General features: G+C 37.3%; 2 protein-coding genes and 1 long non-coding RNA gene across 3 annotated transcripts in view; all 3 read left to right on the top strand.

Annotated features, from left to right (window-relative positions):
- shld3 (shieldin complex subunit 3) overlaps positions 1-1,450 on the top strand; it is a 2,450-nt gene extending 1,000 nt beyond the window's left edge. Inside the window, exon 2 of the mRNA XM_079896573.1 lies at positions 1-1,450. This exon is cut by the window's left edge and continues 51 nt beyond it. Within this exon, the coding sequence (XP_079752699.1) occupies positions 1-1,152 (1,152 nt within the window). The 3' untranslated portion in view covers positions 1,153-1,450.
- A 4,800-nt stretch (positions 1,451-6,250) lies between these two features.
- LOC307173479 lies at positions 6,251-7,529 on the top strand. Its single transcript, XR_013823861.1, has 5 exons — positions 6,251-6,355; positions 6,454-6,513; positions 7,114-7,149; positions 7,232-7,336; positions 7,421-7,529. It is a non-coding gene; the product is annotated as an uncharacterized lncRNA (long non-coding RNA).
- An 802-nt stretch (positions 7,530-8,331) lies between these two features.
- LOC307174332 (interleukin-6 receptor subunit beta) lies at positions 8,332-21,440 on the top strand (the record flags this gene model as incomplete). The annotated part of the gene is made up of 13 exons (XM_079898093.1): positions 8,332-8,497; positions 12,383-12,516; positions 12,740-12,890; positions 13,923-14,008; positions 14,082-14,189; positions 15,158-15,266; positions 17,231-17,413; positions 18,582-18,680; positions 18,756-18,896; positions 19,525-19,665; positions 20,180-20,264; positions 20,347-20,428; positions 21,120-21,440. The coding sequence occupies 13 exons, from the start codon at positions 8,332-8,334 to the stop codon at positions 21,429-21,431; spliced, it is 1,797 nt and encodes a 598-aa protein (XP_079754219.1). The 3' UTR covers positions 21,432-21,440.
- Between the last annotated feature and the right edge of the window lie 44 nt (positions 21,441-21,484).

The following is a 21,484-nucleotide window of genomic DNA, read 5'->3' as shown; positions in this document are numbered from 1 at the left end:
CTCACACACAGAGTCCTGCAGGATTTTCCCAACACAATCCTGCCTGAATTCAAACCCTGGTTCCCATCGGCGTTAGACTCCCAGAAACCCATCAGACCCCGGAAACCTCCACCTCTGATCTCCTCCTCCGAGATCCCACTCCAGATCCCACACGAGATCCCACACGAGATCCCAAACCAGATCCCACACCAGATCCCACCCCAGATCCCACCCCAGATCGCACACGAGATCCCACACGAGATCCCACACGAGATCCCACACGAGATCCCACACGAGATCCCACACGAGATCCCAAACCAGATCCCACCCCAGATCCCACACCAGATCGCACACGAGATCCCAAACCAGATCCCACCCCAGATCCCACACCAGATCGCACACGAGATCCCACACCAGATCCCACACCAGATCCCACTCCAGATCCCACACGAGATCCCAAACCAGATCCCACCCCAGATCCCACACCAGATCGCACACGAGATCCCACACGAGATCCCACACGAGATCCCACACCAGATCCCACACAAGATCCCAAACCAGATCCCACACCAGATCCCACACCATATCCCACACCAGATCCCACACGAGATCCCAAACCAGATCCCACCCCAGATTGCACACGACTTCCCACCCCAGATCCCACACCAGATCCCACACCAGATCCCACACGAGATCCCACCCCAGATCCCACACCAGATCCCACACCAGATCCCACACCAGATCCCACGGGAAGCTTCAGACTCCAGATCCCAGAGTAAACCCGTCCCGGATCCCCAGAAGTTCGAGCGCTCATGGTGTGTGATCTCACACAGATCCGCTCCGCTCCGAATCCCGCGCTCCTTCTCCCGTCCCTTCCGGCGGATCATCGAGGATCACGGGCTGGATCCGCATCAGCGGGTGAAGTGGGTGGTGTGTGAGCGCAACTGTAGCTCTCGCGGCCTGGAGGATCTGTGGCGGGATCTGATCCGGGCCGTCCGGCATTCCCGAATGCCCTCCTGCAACGCAAACTTCCAGCGAGCGCTGGCGCAGATCTGGCTCTACTGCGACGTCTTCTACTGCGAGTACATCGGGAACTTCCTGAAGCAGGAGTTCCGGCTCTCAGGGACAATCACACTGACAGTGCATAAACTGGGAGAATTAATTAAGTTATGAGTTTTAAGCATGAAACAAAGTGAAAACATCTCATATTTATAATTGTCCATAAATGAATTGTTTGTTTTTATATGATATGATGCTCTTCCTAAAGCAGGAGTTCCGGCTCTCAGGGACAATCACACTGACGGTGCATAAACTCAGAGAATTAATTAGCCTAAGTTATGAGTTTTTATTGACTTTCTGTAAATGTGAAACAGAGTGAAAACATCTCATATTTATAAATGGGCATTAATGAATTGTTTGTTTTTATATGATATGTATTTTACACCCGGATTAAAATGTGCTGTGCGTTTCCCATCTGTGTCTGTCGTGTTGATAGAGAGTTATTTACCTTAATTTAAAACCTTCAAGGTAATGTTTAAAGCTACACTGTGTAGGATTTTCTCCCATCTAGAGGTGAAATTGTTTATGACTACCAGCTGAATATTACTTTCTAGCCCCTCCCATTCCGAGGGCGTTAACTCCTACGGTGGCCGTATTATGAGTAATCTGCCGGCAGTCGCGTGTAATCTCCCCCTCGCATTCGTCACGGCGCCACTGTGTGTAAAAACGCGAAGGCGAAGCTTGAATTTCCAGGTATGTCCCTCTTTGGCTAATGTATTTTCAAGATGGAGGCGCAACATGTCTGCCGCCATTCGAGCGACTCACTCGTATGTATTCTGAATGGCAGATTCTACGCTCACGAGAATACTTGATTAGTTGGTAGAAGTAATTACACATATGAGCACATATAATTTTGAAAGAACAGTGTTTTTTGCTGAGAATCAACTTAAACGAAACACTGAGAACATCATGTTTTGAAGTCCAGAGTAGACCTGCTATTAGCAATTAAACACACGGCAGATCTGGAGAACAAACGCCGCAGAACGACACACACAAACACACACGCTTTAATACTTAGCAGGCTGCTAAGTATTAAAGTGTGTGTGTGTGTGTGTGTGTGTCGTTCTGTGGCGTTTGTTCTCCAGATCTGCCGTGTATTTCCCAAAGCCAACGCAAGTTCCGTCGTTCCCAATAGAGTTCAATGGAAATTGCGATCCTAGTTGGCCAACGATGCTTTTGGGAAACGCACCCCATAATGATTCCTCAAATCACGTGATCAGACTCATTTTCACCTGATTAATTTCAATTTCAATTTATTTATTTAAATGGGACAGTGCATATTCATGAACGTACAATCAAAGTTGAACGTAAATACGCCAGATTTAGCACAATGCTAATTTCCATCCGCAGTCCCAAACATAAACAAATACAAACCAAAAAACAAACAGACAAAATACATATCAACAAGTATACATAGCTAAAAAAACATTAAAAGTTCCTATACCTTATTGTACTTATTGTAATATTAATTTAAAGTGCATAAATGCCTGTACATAGACATCATAAAGTGCTTATTATAAATATATAAATAAAACTACCTATCAAATTTGACCTACATACTTAATGATTACATTTTTGATTATTATTCAGCCATCTTTTAAGATGTTTCTTAAATGAAACAAAAGTGGTGCTCTCTCTAATTACCGTTGGTATACTATTCCAATTTGTGCAGCCTTTAATAGAGAGGACATTTTGTGCAAACGAAGATTTTCTAAATAGTACTTCACAATCCCCCCGGGTAAATGATCTAGTCCTCATCTCGCTATTTCTCTTTTTGATAAAATCGCCCAGGGGTGGTGGGGCGATTCCATTCATAGATTTATAAATAAGACAGCTATTTTTTAAAAATTTTACATTTTCAAAATTTAGTAGTTGATACTTCTCAAGAATTGGACAAAGGTGAAACGACTGTGGTTTCCTGTCAAATACCTTGACTGACTTTTTATATAGTTGATCAATGGGTTTTAATACAATAACTCCAGCAAAAGACCAAACTGTGAAGCAGTATTCAATGTGGGAAAAAATCATACAATGGAGATATGATTTAGCAGCCTCGGTTGTAATGTAGGATCTAATTTGCTTGTAATTTTGTAAATTAAATTTTATAGTATTGGATACCTTTTGTATGTGTTTTTTGAAAGTGAGGTTTGAATCTAGTATAACCCCAAGGTACTTGAACTGGGCTACCAACTCCAATTCCTCCCCTCCCAAAAACACAGAAGAACTACTTCTTGTTGGTAGTTGTTCAATGAGTGTATTACAGTCAGTTTTTAAAATATTTGGCTTCACAGGTTTTTTTTTTGTAAACATCATCACAACGGTCTTTTTAGTATTAAGAGTGAGACAAATTTGATTTAGCCAGTTTTGAACTTTAGTTAGTGAATTTGTAAGGTTTGTAGCTATTATATTCTCATTTTTGCCATGTATAAAGATCACAGCGTCATCCGCATACATCTGCACATTACAATCAGGACAAGCCGCTGGAAGATCATTAATGTACATTGAGAACAATAGAGGTCCGAGAATTGAGCCCTGCGGAACTCCAACATGATTGCTAATGGAAGGAGATTTAACACCATCTATATGAACACATTGTGTTCTGTTTGATAGATATGATTGAAACCATGATATAGCATCTATAGAAAAGTTAAAATGTGTGAGTTTGGTCAGCAAGACTTGATGGTTAACTGTATCAAAAGCCTTTTTAAGGTCTAAAAATACAGCTCCTACACAAGAACTCTTATCCAATAAATACTTTTTAAGAGAATAAACTAAATTCTCCATTGATTTTTTTGGTGCATCCAAATAGGAAAGTCAATATGATATTATTGTGTGATGTTTTTAATTTAAGAATGTGATTTGAGTCTGGACTCAAGTATGTTAACCAGTTTCACACATATATTAACATACTTGAGTCCAGACTCCAGTGCAAGTTGAAATCAAATTCTTAAATTGAGATTCATGCACTTGGTGAGTCACAATAGAAAGCATCAGCCGAACACATGACCGACCGAACAATGAACAATCTGTGAACTTGATATGATGAACATGAGCTCGCCATCATCATGATTCTTCTGAATCTCCTCTATGATGGCCAATGCTCAGGGATGGGCAGTATTTCAGATACATGTATTTAAAATACAAAATACTATTTTGTATTTTAAAGCCTTTGGAAAAAATCAAATACATTTAAGATGAGTATTTTTGTATTTTCAAAATACATAAAATACTTTTTGCCAGTCAACCTCTTTATCAGGGTATTGATTTTGTGCATCAACTAGTTCAGACATTCACTAGCTCAGCATTGGGTCAGGGATTCTTTTTTTTATATACAGTATATATTTTTTTTGGAATAAGGTGAGAATGTCATGATCAATTCTACTTGTTGATTAAAGTTCAAATTCACTTCAGTTAACACAAAAGAATACAAGAGCACAGACAAGTGGGAAAATAGCGTTAGCCAATCAGTCTTGACCGGTTGTTGACTTTTATCTACTAGCTTGTCAAATGTGTGTAAAGCATTACTGCATGTTAGGGCTGGGTGATATGATACTATATTAGCGATGATATAAAGTGTGAATTGATGGAACTTTTTCTAAATCGTTTACATAGACAGGCCTATGAGGTAAGCAAATATCCGTGCAGCTTTTAGTGGGCAGGAATTACTGGGACATTGGAGAGGAAAAACAAACACTGATGAATTATACACCACAAACATCTTCAGCTTTTAGTTTTATTGTACATAAAAAATAATAATAAAAAATATGTAAATAGTGTCAAATGAATCTAAATGAATTCTAATTTTAAATTTTAGACACACTTTCTAATTTTAATAAACTTATAGAAACAAATAAACTTTACATAAAATAAACATACAATTACTTTAAAAGCATTGGAATACCTGCAACAACAACAAAAAACAAACAAAAAAAAGAGTTTGAAATTCAGTTTATGCTGTGGAATCAAAACTGATATTGAGAACTGGGAAACCATGATATTGTTACTGTGAAGTAAAATTGAGATTTTGGTCATATCGCCCCATCCATATCCTTTGCTAGATAGCAGAAAAGGTTCCCACAGTTTTACATACAGTATGAATTTTTTAAAAGTGTTCACCACAAGTAATGGACTACATTGTAGCCAGAAATGAGTATATAAATGGCTGCTATTTTGCATAAGTTTATTTGTAATTGCCAGAAAGAAAGACAGACTGAGAGGGCAGAGATGAGGTTAGGAATGTAAAGTCAGTAGGCCTATGTAGTTTCTTCACTCACTGTGACCTACACCTGCACTGGATGGCCAATTTCACATGTATTTTGTGTATTTTCAAAATACAAAATACTGTATTTGTATTTAAATACATTTTTCCACATAGTATTTTGTATTTGCATTTCCATGTATTTATGCCCATCTCTGCCAATACTCTTGATTGATTGATTGATTGATTGATTGGTGTCTTGAAACTCATGTTTTTCATCAGTTCCAGGAGTGTGTGATGACGGTGTTTGTGTTGATTGCTGCGACTGAACACTATTTTAACTGTTTTTCCACTGATTGTTTGAGATTCATTTACTTTATTCTGGTGCAGTTTCTGTCTTCCCGCAGCTTTAAAGTTTAATCTGCTCTTTAAAAATGTTGCAACTCGTGTGACGTACGTTCATAATATCTTGTTCATCAACAATTTCTGAGGAATTAACCGTTTAAATTGTGGAAATCTTGACTATTTTTCCAGCATTTGATTCTTTTCCTTTGTTCATTCGACTAAACTCTAAACATTCTTACGTCAAACGGGAAAACCGTAACACGTTTCATGTGTAATTAACATTAACAAACAACGAACAACACTTTCTACAGCATTTATTAATCAGAGTTCATGTTAAACTCAACATTTACCAATGCATTTTAAGATCAAGAGTTGCATCAGTTTACGTTAGTTAGCCTAATGAACATGCATATGTTGATTAATAGCAGTAACATTAAAGCTCATCGTTGGTTTATATTTTTAACGTTAACAAATTAGATCTATTATTGTAATCATATTATTGTAAATTCCTGTTCAAATGCTGCAGTTTTTCCGAACAGGCCCTTTCTCAGATAGATGACCGATAACAGATGAAAGCTCCTGTCGATTTGTTCAGTTCGACTGAATTCAACCACAAGTCAAATGGAAGGAAAGAGTCAAAGGAAGTGTTTTTCTGCAGTTTCACCTCGATGTTATCAGTGTTCCTCTAAACCTGCGAGAAACCGTAAGAGACAGAAAGCCACAGAAGCCCAGCGTTTCCAACAGCATGCGAGCGATTCCAGTCCGTCAAACCAAGTGTGTTTGATTTATATCATACGCTTAGTTTTCTTTGGCTGTTGAGGTTATTTTTCATGCTTTTAATTTAAAACCACATCACACATTTTTCTTTGCAGATGAGAAAATGTGCGGCAGAAGATCTCTGTGTGTGTTGATCTGTGTGTTCTGCTTCTGTTGTAAGTAATCTTCTACATGTGTGTGTCTCTGATTGGGTTTGATTTAGTTATTTCAAGGTGTCATTGTTACAGTGTAATTATATTTAAGTACTGATTAATAATAATTATCAGCACAATTATATGGATAGGATTAGGTTTTGGTTTAGGGTAAATTGCATGTAATTATGCATAATTTGCTGTTATTACTATAGTAAGTACATGTAACAAGGACACTTTGTACTTGTTTTACAGTACAGATTGTTTCAAAGCAGAATAACAGAATTAATTTTGCACTGCTAAAAGATTCTTAAATCAAGACATTTACTTGAGAACCAAAATGACGGAAGATAAAAAGAAAAATTAATTAAAACTTAGTGACTATATCCTTAATATCTAAGCTAAGCTTGTTTTCCCTTTGAATTAAAATGTATTTTTCTGACCCCACTTCATTTAGTGAATGTTTAGATACTTAGAGTAAGAAAATATTTTTTTTGCAGTGTGCAAACTTGCTGTAAAGCAGCTAGAAAAAAGACAATGGTTTCATTAATTAGCTTAAATCAGTTCAGTGTTGATTCAGTTTTGTTCAATAACTTTGTAAAGTTCATCAATTATGATTTACAGGTGCTTTGAAGAGAGAGCCCGTTTTCAGCATTCAAGGTAAAATTCCATTGTTGACACACATGTGCATTAAAAACATTCTAGTACATGAAGTGTGTGAGTGAAAGAGACTGTTTTCCAGAGCTCAAGGTGACTGGGGAAGACCTGAAGAATTGTGGGAAGAGTGTGTGTGTGATGTCCAACGCTACGTGTCCCACAGAATCAGATGTTCTCACTGCAACTCCTGGTGCGAGTGCTTTACTGAGCCTGACACGGGTTTATCCTCATATCTGCTGCTGGTTCAGTTTTAATGTCCATCTTTGTTCTCTAGAGAGATTTGTGAACACGTCATGCCACTTTCTGTCCCGTGAGGAGTCGATCACCTGCAGGTGGCTTCAGAAGACGAACGACGTCCGAACGGAAACCACCAGCACCTTCATTTTCAGGTAACGGTTTCATTTCATCAGTACGGCATGCTTTAGTGTTAGATGCATCAGAAACCTGTCGAAGCTTGATTCCGCCATGGAATAAAAAATAGAAAAGATAATTGCACATTTGTATCTCTCAATTTTGAAAGTTTTCTCGCAATTGCGAGTATGCTTATCACAGTTCTGACATATAAACTCGGAATTACGAGTTATGTCGCAATTCTGAAAACTAAAGTCACAGTCGCAATTCTGAGAGAATTGCAAAATGTAAACTCACAATTGGAAGTTATAATCACAATTCTGCAAAACAAAGTCCAGTCGCAGTCTTTAGAAATAGTCAGAATTGCAAGTTATAAAGTCGCAACTCTGAGAAATAAATTTGGAGTTCTGAAAAATAAAGTTGCAATTCTGAGAAACAAAGATTTAAACTCACTATTGAGAGTTATAAAGTCAAAATTCTGAGAAATAAATCACAGTTCTGCGAATCAGTCAGAATTGCAAGATATAAATTCACAATTGCGAGTTATAAAGTAAAAATTCTGGCAAATAAAGTCGCAATTCTTAAAAACAAAGTCACATATTTTGAGAAACTAATTCACAATTGTGACTTTTTTTCTCAAAATTGCGAGTTTATAGGCTCTCTCACAATTCAGACTTTATAACTCACAATTGCAAGTTTATAAATCAGAATTGCGAGATAAAAATTTGCAATTACCGTTTTTATTTTTTTTAATCCCGTGGCAAAAACAAGCTTCCATAGAAACCTCCATTAGAGCATCTGAAAATAATCTAATCCATCTTGATACGAACTGACATGCTAATATATTTTTTGTATTATAGAACTGACGTTGGCAGGACTACCTACTGTCCTTCCATTTTACATTTCTTTTCACGTTTCAATTTAATCATCAAGTCAAAGAGCGTCTTCAGCCAGGAAGAGTGGTTCTCGGATGTCTATCCAGTGATCATTGAGGAAATCGGTAAGATAAGATGACAGCAGGGGTGTAGAAAGTACTGAGACATTGTATTGAAAGTTGAATCAGCATTTTATAGTTGCTTTTAATGTCTTTATAGCTAAGTACCTACACAAAAAATACTTGAGTGAAAGTAAAAAAGTATCTGCATTGAATTTTACTTAAGTATTTGAAAGTTGAAAAATTAAACACGTTTCAAAGGTTTTTAATGAGGTTTCATCAACAAAGTTTGGGATGAGCACGTTCAAATGATCTATCCAATCAACATGTCATCAGCAATTTACATGTCTATCCTATCAGCATGAGAGGAGGCCAATATCTATACAGTCGACTCACCGACATTCCTCGACAGTTTTTCATCATCATTAAGTCCAAACATCATTGGGTTATGTTGGAACTTTTACCAATGAATTCATGTATAATGTTTTTCATCATCCCTCCACCACCCCGACTCCTCACTCTTGGCTGGTTCCTACCACAGACAGGAACCGTGTTCACACTCCAGTTCATCCATTTATGGTGATGGTTATAATGAAAACATTACTGTAGCTATGGCCTTTATTACTTTTTATTTCATTTTAGCATAAAATAAACTTGATTAATTATGGTGATAAACATGACACTGATAATTGTATGCTCTGATGTGTTTGGTTGTGATGTATTGTGTTGTGTGATGTGATGGGTTGAGATGTGATGGGTTGTGATGTGATGGGTTGAGATGTGATGGGTTGTGTTGTGATGTGATGGGTTGTGTTGTGATGTGATGGGTTGTGCTGTGATGTGGTTGTGTTGTGATGTGATGGGTTGAGATGTGATGGGTTGTGTTGTGATGTGATGGGTTGAGATGGGTTGAGATGTGATGGGTTGAGATTTGATGGGTTGTGTTGTGTTGTGTTGTGATGTGATGTGATGGGTTGTGTTGTGATGTGATGGGTTGAGATGTGATGGGTTGTGTTGTGTTGTGATGGGTTGAGATGTGATGGGTTGTGATGTGATGGGTTGAGATGGGTTAAGATGTGATGGGTTGAGATGTGATGGGTTGTGTTGTGATGTGATGGGTTGTGTTGTGTTGTGATGGGTTGAGATGTGATGGGTTGTGATGTGATGGGTTGTGATGGGTTGAGATGGGTTGTGTTGTGTTGTGATGGGTTGAGATGTGATGGGTTGTGATGTGATGGGTTGTGATGGGTTGAGATGGGTTGAGATGTGATGGGTTGTGTTGGGTTGTGTTGTGTTGTGATGTGATGGGTTGTGTTGTGATGTGATGGGTTGAGATGTGATGGGTTGAGATGTGATGGGTTGAGATGTGATAGGTTGAGATGTGATGAGATGTGATGGGTTATGTTGAGATGTTGATGGGTTGAGATGGGTTGAGATGTGATGGGTTGTGTTGTGATGGGTTGTGATGTGATGGGTTGTGATGTGATGGGTTGAGATGTGATGGGTTGAGATGTGATGGGTTGAGATGTGATGGGTTGAGATGTGATGGGTTGTGATGGGTTGAGATGTGATGGGTTGTGATGTGATGGGTTGAGATGTGATGTGATGGGTTGTGTTGTGATGTGATGGGTTGAGATGTGATGGGTTGTGATGTGATGGGTTGTGTTGTGATGTGATGGGTTGAGATGTGATGGGTTGTGATGGGTTGAGATGTGATGAGTTGTGATGTGATGAGTTGTGATGTGATGGGTTGAGATGTGTTGAGATGTGATGGGTTGAGATGTGATGGGTTGAGATGTGTTGAGATGTGATGGGTTGTGTTGAGATGGGTTGAGATGTGTTGTGATGTGATGGGTTGTGTTGTGATGTGATGGGTTGAGATGTGATGGGTTGAGATGTGATGGGTTGAGATGTGATAGGTTGAGATGTGATGAGATGTGATGGGTTGTGTTGAGATGTTGATGGGTTGAGATGGGTTGAGATGTGATGGGTTGGGTTGTGATGGGTTGAGATGTGATGGGTTGAGATGTGATGAGTTGTGATGTGATGGGTTGAGATGTGTTGAGATGTGATGGGTTGTGTTGAGATGGGTTGAGATGTGTTGTGATGTGATGGGTTGTGTTGTGATGTGATGGGTTGAGATGTGATGGGTTGAGATGTGATGGGTTGAGATGTGATGGGTTGAGATGTGATGGGTTGTGATGTGATGGGTTGTGTTGTGATGTGATGGGTTGAGATGTGATGGGTTGAGATGTGATGAGTTGTGATGTGATGAGTTGTGATGTGATGGGTTGAGATGTGTTGAGATGTGATGGGTTGTGTGATGTGATGGTTGTGTTGTGATGGGTTGGGTTGTGATGTGATGGGTTGTATTGTGTTGTGATGTGATGGATTGAGATGGGTTGTGATGTGATGGATGGGTTGAGATGGGTTGAGATGTGATGGGTTGTATTGTGATGGGTTGTGTTGTGTTGTGATGAGATGGGTTGTGTTGTGATGGGTTGTGATGTGATGGTTGTGTTGTGATGTGATGGGTTGTGATTAGGGGTGTGCCGGTTTCAGAATTGGTGATGACGGTTATGACGTGAGTCAAATGTGACGGTTCGTAACATAACCGTCGGGCCCCCCCCCCCCCCCCCCCCCCCCGGGTGTTGCGACGTTCGTCTGTATAGGACAACTTAGTTTGAATAAAGGAGCAGACACTTGATCGCCTAAATTAAAAAATAATAATAATCAATGTTATCGATAAAGATACGCGGATGGGGTTTTATTTCATCCGCAACCGCACTCATCATCCGCACCGTTTTTTTTACCAAATTTAAAGGCGCACCCGTCCGTGTGATTGTTTTGCGGTCTATGGACGATGGAATGCTCTGCTGATGCAGCCGCGAGAAAGCCCTTGTCTGTTCTAGAAAGGATGCAGCAAAGATATTTAATGCTTAATGTATGAGGCATAGGCCTACGCTGAGTTTCATTCATTTACGATGAGATGCGCTCTAGTTCACAATGCAATGCAAGTGAACACAGCGCACCAGCGCCGGTTATTATATTGTCGGCTATATCTTTTTATTTATTAAATACATGCAATTGGTTGATGAAACATTTATTAAAATTAAGATACAATTTGTACAAAACAAAATTCGTTTTAAAGAAAGGCTTTTAACAATAAAATACAAGTGAACGCGGTGCGTTGGCGCCTCAATGTCACGGTTATTATATTGTCTGCTATATCTGCTTTTTATTTATTAAATACATGCAATTGGTTGATGAAACATTTATTAAAATTAAGATACAATTTGTACAAAACGAAATTCGTTTTAAAGAAAGGCTTTTAACAATAAAATACAAGTGAACGCGGTGCGTTGGCGTCTCAATGTCACGGTTATTATATTGTCTGCTATATCTGCTTTTTATTTATTAAATACATGCAATTGGTTGATGAAACATTTATTAAAATTAAGATACAATTTGTACAAAACGAAATTCACTTTAAAGAAAGGCTTTCTACAAAGAAAAACTTAATGAAGTGGTAAAAATCATGTCTGACGATTTACAAAACAAAACTTGCGTTGGTAGGCTACTTGACAAAGAATCAAATACAGTTGGAAACGACGTAGACCATTAATGACACAGACTGTTAACAATTGTTTTTAATTAGTATTTAAACATTCTCTATGATAAAAAATGTTTGTAAAAAATATTTTAATAACACGGTTTTGGCGGTTATAGAGTTCTAATGACGGTGTTCAACTATAACCGTCGGTCTCACGGTTATATACTAACCGTCACACCCCTAGTTGTGATGTGATGTGATGGGTTGAGATGTGATGGATTGTGTTGTGATGGTTTGAGATGTGATGGGTTGAGATGGGTTGTGTTGTGATGGTTTGTCTTGTGATGTGATGGGTTGAGATGTGATGGGTTGTGTTGTGATGTGTTTGAATGTTGTAGTTCAGGCTCCTCGGCCGGTGATCACGTCTGTTAACGTCACAGACTCGTCAGTCAACGTCACATGGAATGGCGGGAGAATAACTAAATGCCGAATCCGCTACAAACGCCTCAACACAGAGTCATGGACAGAAAAGGTCAGAAATGGCTTGAAAATATGTTTTTGTTGTGTGGATGCTTATTTTATTTTGTTTTATTTTATTTATCTTTTTTTAAATTATCTTATTTTACTTAATTTTTTATTTGATCATTTTTATATTTTACTTCATTAGATCTCTGAATCTGATTGATGATGCTTAGAGATGCTTAGTAAAATTAAAGTAAAGCTTTTAAAAGTAAAAGCTTCTGTTTCCACGTCAGACTGCAGAGTTGCCCGACTCAGAGGAGTCTCTGTTCGTGATTGAGGGTTTACAGGCCTTCAGCGAGTATCTTCTGAGCGTCTCCTGCGTTCATGATTACAGCCGGTGGAGCGACTGGAGCAAAGAGACACGAGTAAAGACGTCAGAGAGCCGTGAGTGACCCGAACAGAGCTGATGCAGTGGCCCTGAATGTTGTTCATTAGATCCAGTGTCTGAATCTGTTCAAGCTTCTGATCATTTTTACTCACACTTGCTTTAAAGGGATAGTTCACCCAAAAATGAAAATTAGCCCATGATTTACTCACCCTGAAGTCATTCCAGGTGTATATGACATTCTTCTTTCAGACGAACACAGTCAGAGTTATATTAAATAATATCCTGGCTCTTCCAAGCTTTATAATGGCAGTGAATGGATGTTTCTGTTTTGAAGTCCATAAAAATGCACTTTTATGATGGACAGATGCACTTTTATCACGGATAGATGCACTTTTATGATGGACAGATGCACTTTTATCACGGATAGATGCACTTTTATGATGGACAGATGCACTTTTATCACGGATAGATGCACTTTTATCACGGATAGATGCACTTTTATGATGGATAGATGCACTTTTATCACGGATAGATGCACTTTTATGATGGACAGATGCACTTTTATCACGGATAGATGCACTTTTATCACGGATAGATGCACTTTTATGATGGATAGATGCACTTTTATCACGGATAGATGCACTTTTATGATGGACAGATGCACTTTTATGATGGACAGATGCACTTATGATGATAGATGCACTTTTATCACGGATAGATGCACTTTTATCACGGATAGATGCACTTTTATGATGGACAGATGCACTTTTATCATGGATAGATGCACTTTTATGGACTTCAAAAAATATATGGCCATTCAGTGCCATTATAAAGCTTGGAAGAGCCATTTTTTAATATAACTCTGATTGTATTTGTCTGACAGAAGAATGTCATATACACCTAGGATGACTTCAGGGAGAGTAAATCATGGGCTAATTTTAATTTTTGGGTGAACTATCCCTTTAATGTAACGACATTCACACAGACTGAAGTTTCCTACTGTGTTTGAATCTAAACCTATAATGACCAGTTTCCTGCTGTCATGTTCTTTTCCATAAACACACGAGGTCTTTGGCTTGTGTTTGCAGCGCCGTCTGCGCCTCTCTCGCTCAGTTATTACGTGGCTTCAGGTGTAAACTCCGGGGTTCGGCGGCAGCTGCTGCTTCTCTGGAAGGTAATATTCTTCAGGTGTGTTTGTGTATCGTCTCTCGCGTGCCGTCAGTCTTCAGTCGTGTGTGTTTCTGAAGGCTCTGGACGTCACAGATGCTCGAGGACTCATTCGAGGGTATGGAGTGTCCTACATGCCCACCAAACAGCCCTCTCTGAAGACATCCTTCCACACCACTGAGCTCGAGGTAGATTCTGTTTATTTTATTGTATTTTATTTATTTGAACTTTTTACATTTTTACTTTTATTAATTAGATTTTATTTTCAATGTTTATTTTAACTTAAATTTTTACATTTTAAATGTACATTTTTAATAATTGTTATTATTTTAATTTGAAAATTTTAGTTATTTGTTATTGGGTTTTTTTGTAAAAAAGTGTATTTCCTTCTATTTGATGTTATATAATAATTTATTGTATTTATACAGTATATACTTTTTGTTTATTTTAATTTATATATTATTATTTTTTTACTTTTTTATGTTTTTATTTGACATTTTATTAATTAATTTTATGTATTTTTTATAATTTTATATAATTAATTTTATGTATTTTATTCTAATGTATATTTTAACTTGAATTTAAATTTTTTAAATGTATTTTATTTTTAAATTTATAAAAAAAAAATTATTATTATTTTGTTAATTTTCATTTACATTTTTTAATTATTTATTTTTATATATTTCTATTATTTTTTATTATTAGGGCCCGAGCACCGATGGTGTGAGGACCCTCTTGGAATTGCTCTGTTTTTTTATTATTATAATTATGTTTTTATTTGACATTTTATTAATTTTAAATATTTGTTTATAATTTTATATAATTTTTATTTTATTTTAATGTACATTTTAACTTGAATTCTACATTTTTAAATGTATTTTATTTTTAAATGTATAGAAAAAAATCTTATTTACATTTTTTTTTGTTAATTTACATTTACATTTTTAAATGATTTATTTTTATATATTTTTATTATTTTATATTATTATAATTATATTTGTATTATTTTTTATTATTATAATTATATTTTTATTATTTTTATTACATTTACAAATGAACAAGAGTCCTCAAGTGTTGGTGTGATTGTGATAAACGTGTGTTTATGAGTGTCAGGTTGTGTTAGACGGATAGAGGAATGATGGTGTTGTTTCTGAAGGCTGTAGTTCTGGTCATGGCAGAGGAATATGAGGTGACCGTATGGGCTTATAACAGCGCCGGACACTCGCCTCACCGCCGGCTCCTCATCGACGCGTCTCGTTCTCACGGTGAGCAGCCGTCGTCTCTCATTAGTGTGATTCATCTGTAGTGCATACTTGATAGGTAAGGCAAGTTTAATAAAATAGCACATGTCATACACAATGGTAGTTCAAAGTGCTTTACATAAAAAGGATTTAAAAAAAATCATAAAATAATCAAAACAGATGCATAAGAGATAAAATACTGGATTTAACATGCATTAAAGGGATAGTTCACCCAAAAATGAAAAAGTCATTCTTTTTTGAAGTCCATAAAAGTGCATCTGTCCATCATAAAAGTGCATCTATCCATCATAAATAGCTTCCGGCCAAACGAACGTTACTGTAGGCCTACGTGTAAAGCGCAACTTATGCAAGTAATGCGACGAACTGCTGATAGATGTAGGCTAGATGCATGGATAGATGCACTTTTATGATGGATAGATGCACTTTTATGATGATAGATGCACTTTTATGATGATAGATGCACTTTAATGATGGACAGATGCACTTTTATGATGATAGATGCACTTTTATGATGATAGATGCACTTTTATGATGATAGATGCACTTTTATGATGGATAGATGCACTTTAATGATGGACAGATGCACTTTTATGATGATAGATGCACTTTAATGATGGACAGATGCACTTTTATGATGATAGATGCACTTTTATGATGGATAGATGCACGTTTATGATGGATATGCACTTATGATGATAGATGCACGTTTATGATGGATAGATGCACTTTTATGATGATAGATGAAATTTTATGATGGATAGATGCACGTTTATGATGGATAGATGCACTTTTATGATGATAGATGCACTTTTATCATGGATAGATGCACTTTTATGATGATAGATGCACTTTTATGATGGATAGATGCACTTTTATGATGATAGATGCACTTTTATGATGGATAGATGCACTTTTATCATGGATAGATGCACTTTTATGATGATATATGCACTTTTATCATGGATAGATGCACTTTTATGATGATAGATGCACTTTTATGATGATAGATGCACGTGTATGATGGATAGATGCACTTTTATCATGGATAGATGCACTTTTATGATGGATAAATGCACTTTTATGATGGATAGATGCACTTTTATGATGATAGATGCACTTTTATGATGGATAGATGCACTTTTATGATGGATAGATGCACGTTTATGATGGATATGCACTTATGATGATAGATGCACGTTTATGATGGATATGCACTTATCATGGATAGATGCACGTTTATGATGGATAGATGCACTTTTATGATGATAGATGCACTTTTATGATGGATAGATGCACTTTTATCATGGATAGATGCACTTTTATGATGATATATGCACTTTTATGATGGATAGATGCACTTTTATGATGATAGATGCACTTTTATGATGGATAGATGCACTTTTATCATGGATAGATGCACTTTTATGATGATATATGCACTTTTATCATGGATAGATGCACTTTTATGATGATAGATGCACTTTTATGATGATAGATGCACTTGTATGATGGATAGATGCACTTTTATGATGGATAGATGCACTTTTATGATGGACAGATGCACTTTTATGATGATATATGCACTTTTATCATGGATAGATGCACTTTTATGATGATAGATGCACTTTTATGATGATAGATGCACTTGTATGATGGATAGATGCACTTTTATGATGGATAAATGCACTTTTATGATGGATAAATGCACTTTTATGATGGATAAATGCACTTTTATTATTTTTAAGAATCAGGACATTTAGAATTTGTCTGAAAGAAGAATGTCATATACACCTAGGATGACTTGAGGATGAGTAAATCATGGGCTAATTTGAACTATCCCTTTAAAAACAAATAAGAATTGGGCCTACATAAATAAGATGATACACAGATGTGTGAATGTGTGTGAATTAGTCTGTATGATGCAGTGTTTTGTGAGTTGTGTAAGGATCTGGATCGTGTTCCCTCAGATGTGCGGTCGGTGAAAGCTCTCTGGGTTTATTCTGACGGCTCCTCGCTGCGGATCCGATGGGATCGTGACGTCACTCGTGTAAACGTCAGCGAGTTCGCCATCGGATGGAGCGCCGTCACGGACCCCGGACACACACACTGGCAGCGAGTCGACGGATCCACGTCCACAGCCCGTCTCACAGGTCTGGGATTATACAACATGTGAAACGAAGACATAACAATATTACACACATTTAATCCAACAAAATAAACAAGCATTGATATCTAATGCATTTTGTGTTATTTTAGAGCATTAATATTTACAATATGGTTTTATTTGTTAACATTAGTAAGCTGCATTAGTTAACATGAACTAACATGAACAGCATTTATTAATCTAACTTAATGTTACTCTCAACATTTACTAATACATTATTAATATCTAACATTTTGATGATTTCATTCATTAAACAATCAGATTTTTATTAACTAACATTAATAAATACTGTAAGACTATATTGCACATTATCAGTTCATGCATTAACTATTGCTAAATAGAATATAAAGTGTTACCAAGATTTGTAACATTGTAACATTATTTTCATGGCTTATAAACTCATGTCGCTCAAAATTCTCATTAAGTGAAAAAACTCTTTTCATTATTTTTACTTTATTGAAGTTGTTCTATTTTGAATTAATGTATTACCGTATTTTGTTCACTGCAATCAAGTAAAAATGACAGTATTAATGTACATTACTTCTTTAGCGGACACTTTTATGTAAAATGACTTTGAAATGAGGAAAACTCAACAAGCAATTAATCTTACAGTAATGAAAATATAAGGAGAATCTTTTAAATATCATTTCACTGCAAAAAATGCATTATTCCTCAGTGTTTCTGTTTTCCAGCACAAATATCCAAACATTCTTAAATCAAGATACATTTACTAGAGAAGAAGCAAAATGACTGAAGATATTAAGTCTCATTTGATTACAAATGTATCAAAATTAATGCTTAAAACAAGAACAAATATCTGCCAATGCGGTCAGAAAAATAGCTTATTTTTAGCGTTTATTAAAGTTTATTTTTCTGACTCCATTATCAGATATTTGTTCTTGTTTTAAGCAAAAAAAAAATGTTTCAGACTTAATATCTCCAGTCACTTTGCTTCTCCAGTAAATGCATCTCGAATTAAGAATGTTGGGATATTTGTGCTGGAAAACAAGTGAAAAATACTGAGGAAGAACATCATTTTTTTGCAGTGTTGTGTTAATGTGACCTGGATATGATTTCTTGATATTCTCATACACATATGAAAAGCTTATTTATAACATAAATCTGCATCTAAATCTAATCTCATGTTGTGGAAGGCCTCAAACAGGACGAGATCTACAACATCAGCGTGTTTCCCGTCTACGGCTCTCTCTGTGGGCCTCGGACCTCCATCTCTGCCGATCTAGAACACGGAGGTAAAGGACGACGCACGTATAAAAGCTTCACAAGCTATTGACAGATGTCGAGTTATATGCTCTTACTTTGCTCAGCTCTGTTGGATGTGGGGGGGTTTCGTCTGGTGAACGTGTCGCGCTCGTCTCTGGCGGTGCAGTGGACGTGGAAGGAGGCGAAGCCGAGAGTAAGAGTGCTTCAGTACAAGCTCGTGCTGAGAGGAGAACATGGAACTGAGGGTACGTCCGTGCAGAAGGCTTATTTTATTTCATTTTGATAATATTTTTTCTATTTTTAAATGCATTTTATTCACCTTTAAATGACTAGATTTGATCAATAAATAATAAATAAATAATATTTTAAGCACAGTCCTCATATTCTTTCAACTTAAATTCAAAATAACTCACAATTTCATGCATAACCCTTTTAATTCAGCTCTAAATATCTTACACTGTGTGTCTTTGCCGACCTTTTGTGGAAAAATAATAATATAACATGATATTTCATGACTCTAGATGTCCTTATATCTCTATAAGAGTAAATGAGCTGTTCCTCTGGGTCCTAAAGTCAGATATGTAGACATTATAAAATAATTTTTTGGTAAAGTTTTAGCATTTTTAGTTTGAATTTTAAGGTTTTTCTATGTGTACTGAAGCATTCCTCACATTCCATTCATTTCTAATGGGGTCAAATTGACCCGCGACGGAAGGATTTGTTACTTTTTTCAATTTCAACCACAAAACTATCCAACAAAACAAAAGTCCTGGGGTCTTGAACCCCTTTAATGAACTCAATTAAAACATTTCTGGGTCAAAATGAGCCGAGGGAAGGATGAGGGTTTAATCTCTCACTGAATTGTTCTCTCAGCTCTCCCAGTCTTCCCAGATCAGCATCAGCACTCGTTCCTCCAGCTCCATCCAAACACCAGATACTCCGTCTCCATTCATGGAGAAACTGAGACCGGGAACTTCTCAAAGGCCAGTCTGGACGTCAACACACCACTGATAGGTCAGAGACGATGTTCTACAGACCATGATCTGCACTGAGTGTTGTGACGTTTGATGGTGTTAGACTGTTTTAAATCTGACCTGAATGCAGAAACACTGGTTATCCTAGGATGTTTTTCTTGAAATTGTGGGACTTTCTCTCATTTGGGGTCATGAACATGCCTGCAAAGTTTCGACACTCTGATGTGTCGTGTGACGTTTGTACAAAATTTCAATGAAGAGTTTGATTGTAATGGTTGAAGGCAATGCACAGACAGAAAATAATGTATTTTATTATGTCAGTTTCTCAAATATCCTCTGAGGTACATTAATGCACTTATGCATATGCTGTTATTCAAAGAAATGTACGCTGTGGTTACTAATTCATGCATGAGAATCAAATTGCACTGGAAAACCGTGTAACACAAGTGTCTTTTTGCTTTTAGAAACAGTTCAGAAGACTCAACAGATGAGGCTGGTTACATCAAACATCATTTGTAAATCATTCATGCATGCATCTTTCTTTATTTTGTCAGATTATAATGAGTTGATGAGATTTGCCCTTCCAGTGGTTCTCCTGCTTCTCGTCTTCGGGATATTCTCCGTGTCATCAATGACCGTGTAAGCACCGATCCCCTGTGGAAATCAGCCTTACAGTGTTTGTTGTGGCTCCAGTAATATCTCTGTAATCATTTACACACAGATGCAGGAAATACTTCCTCCCTGTCATCGCCAATCCGAGGTTCAGTCTGATCGGACGCTGGCTTCTCAACCCACATCTGCAGGTCACTCTCAGTATTTTCCTTTGGTTTGACAATCATTAGTTTTAATTCAAGTTTCCCTATTATGCTATTTATTTTTTATTTTTAGAACAGGTTCACATGCATTCAAGGTCAAAAAACATAAATTTCCTCATAATCTCCATGGCAACATCAGCTCTTTTCTCTCAGTGTCTGAAACGCTTCTAAGCTCCGCCTCTCTGAGAGCTGCTCTGCTGTGATTGGTCAGAAAGCAAATGCTCATTATCATATCTGAATCTCAGCTCTTGATCACAGTGATACGAACAGTAACAATGGCGTGTGTTTTACCGTATCAATCTCAGAAAACAGCGTCTTCTCGACACGAACCAAACTCTTCCAGTCTCAGATAAACTACAGTGTTTGAGGGCGGAGCTAAGAGACACCGTTCAGCCAATCAAGACCAGAGGCGGGCATTATGCAAATTAGTTACAAATCTACTCAGGTTCAGCAGGACGAGTTCAGAATTCAGAATCACTTCTTTAGGAGACTAAAACTCCATTTATCTGATCTTAATATTAACTTGGCAGAGCTTTTACATTCACAAACCGCTCAATTACACACCGCATGAAAGGGAATATCACAAAAAGCATAATAGGGGCACTTTTACTTTCTTACCAAAGTAAAATACAGTAAGAAAAGGCAGATTCTGTAGATAATGTGTGTGTGATGTTAACAGGGCAGTGGAAAGATCTGTGTGCTGAAGCTGGAGAGTGTGTTCCCGTACGACCAGCAGACGGAGAAGAACCTCATCCAAGTGGAGCACCGCGTGTCTTTGATATCAGAACACGAGGACGAGATCCCATCACAGATCTGTACGACTCTGTGGAAACACAGCTCGGACGCTCACACTCCCGCCAGCCCACCGGAGTACGTCGACTTACCCTTATTAGCTGATCGTACTGATTATGTTCAAAATGGACAAATTGTATCTCACCTTTCTGAGAAAACCTCAGATGGAAATCTGCATTTTCCGACTGTGATAAACTAGCGATGCTTTTAATCTCAGCGGCGGTTTCAGAAGAATCTCACACAACTTTCACT

This window comes from Squalius cephalus (assembly GCF_949319135.1).
Source record: "Squalius cephalus genome assembly, chromosome: 16".
Taxonomy (NCBI): domain Eukaryota; kingdom Metazoa; phylum Chordata; class Actinopteri; order Cypriniformes; family Leuciscidae; genus Squalius; species Squalius cephalus.
The sequence above is the reverse complement of the archived record's forward strand: the minus strand, read 5'-3'. Positions and strand labels throughout refer to the sequence as shown.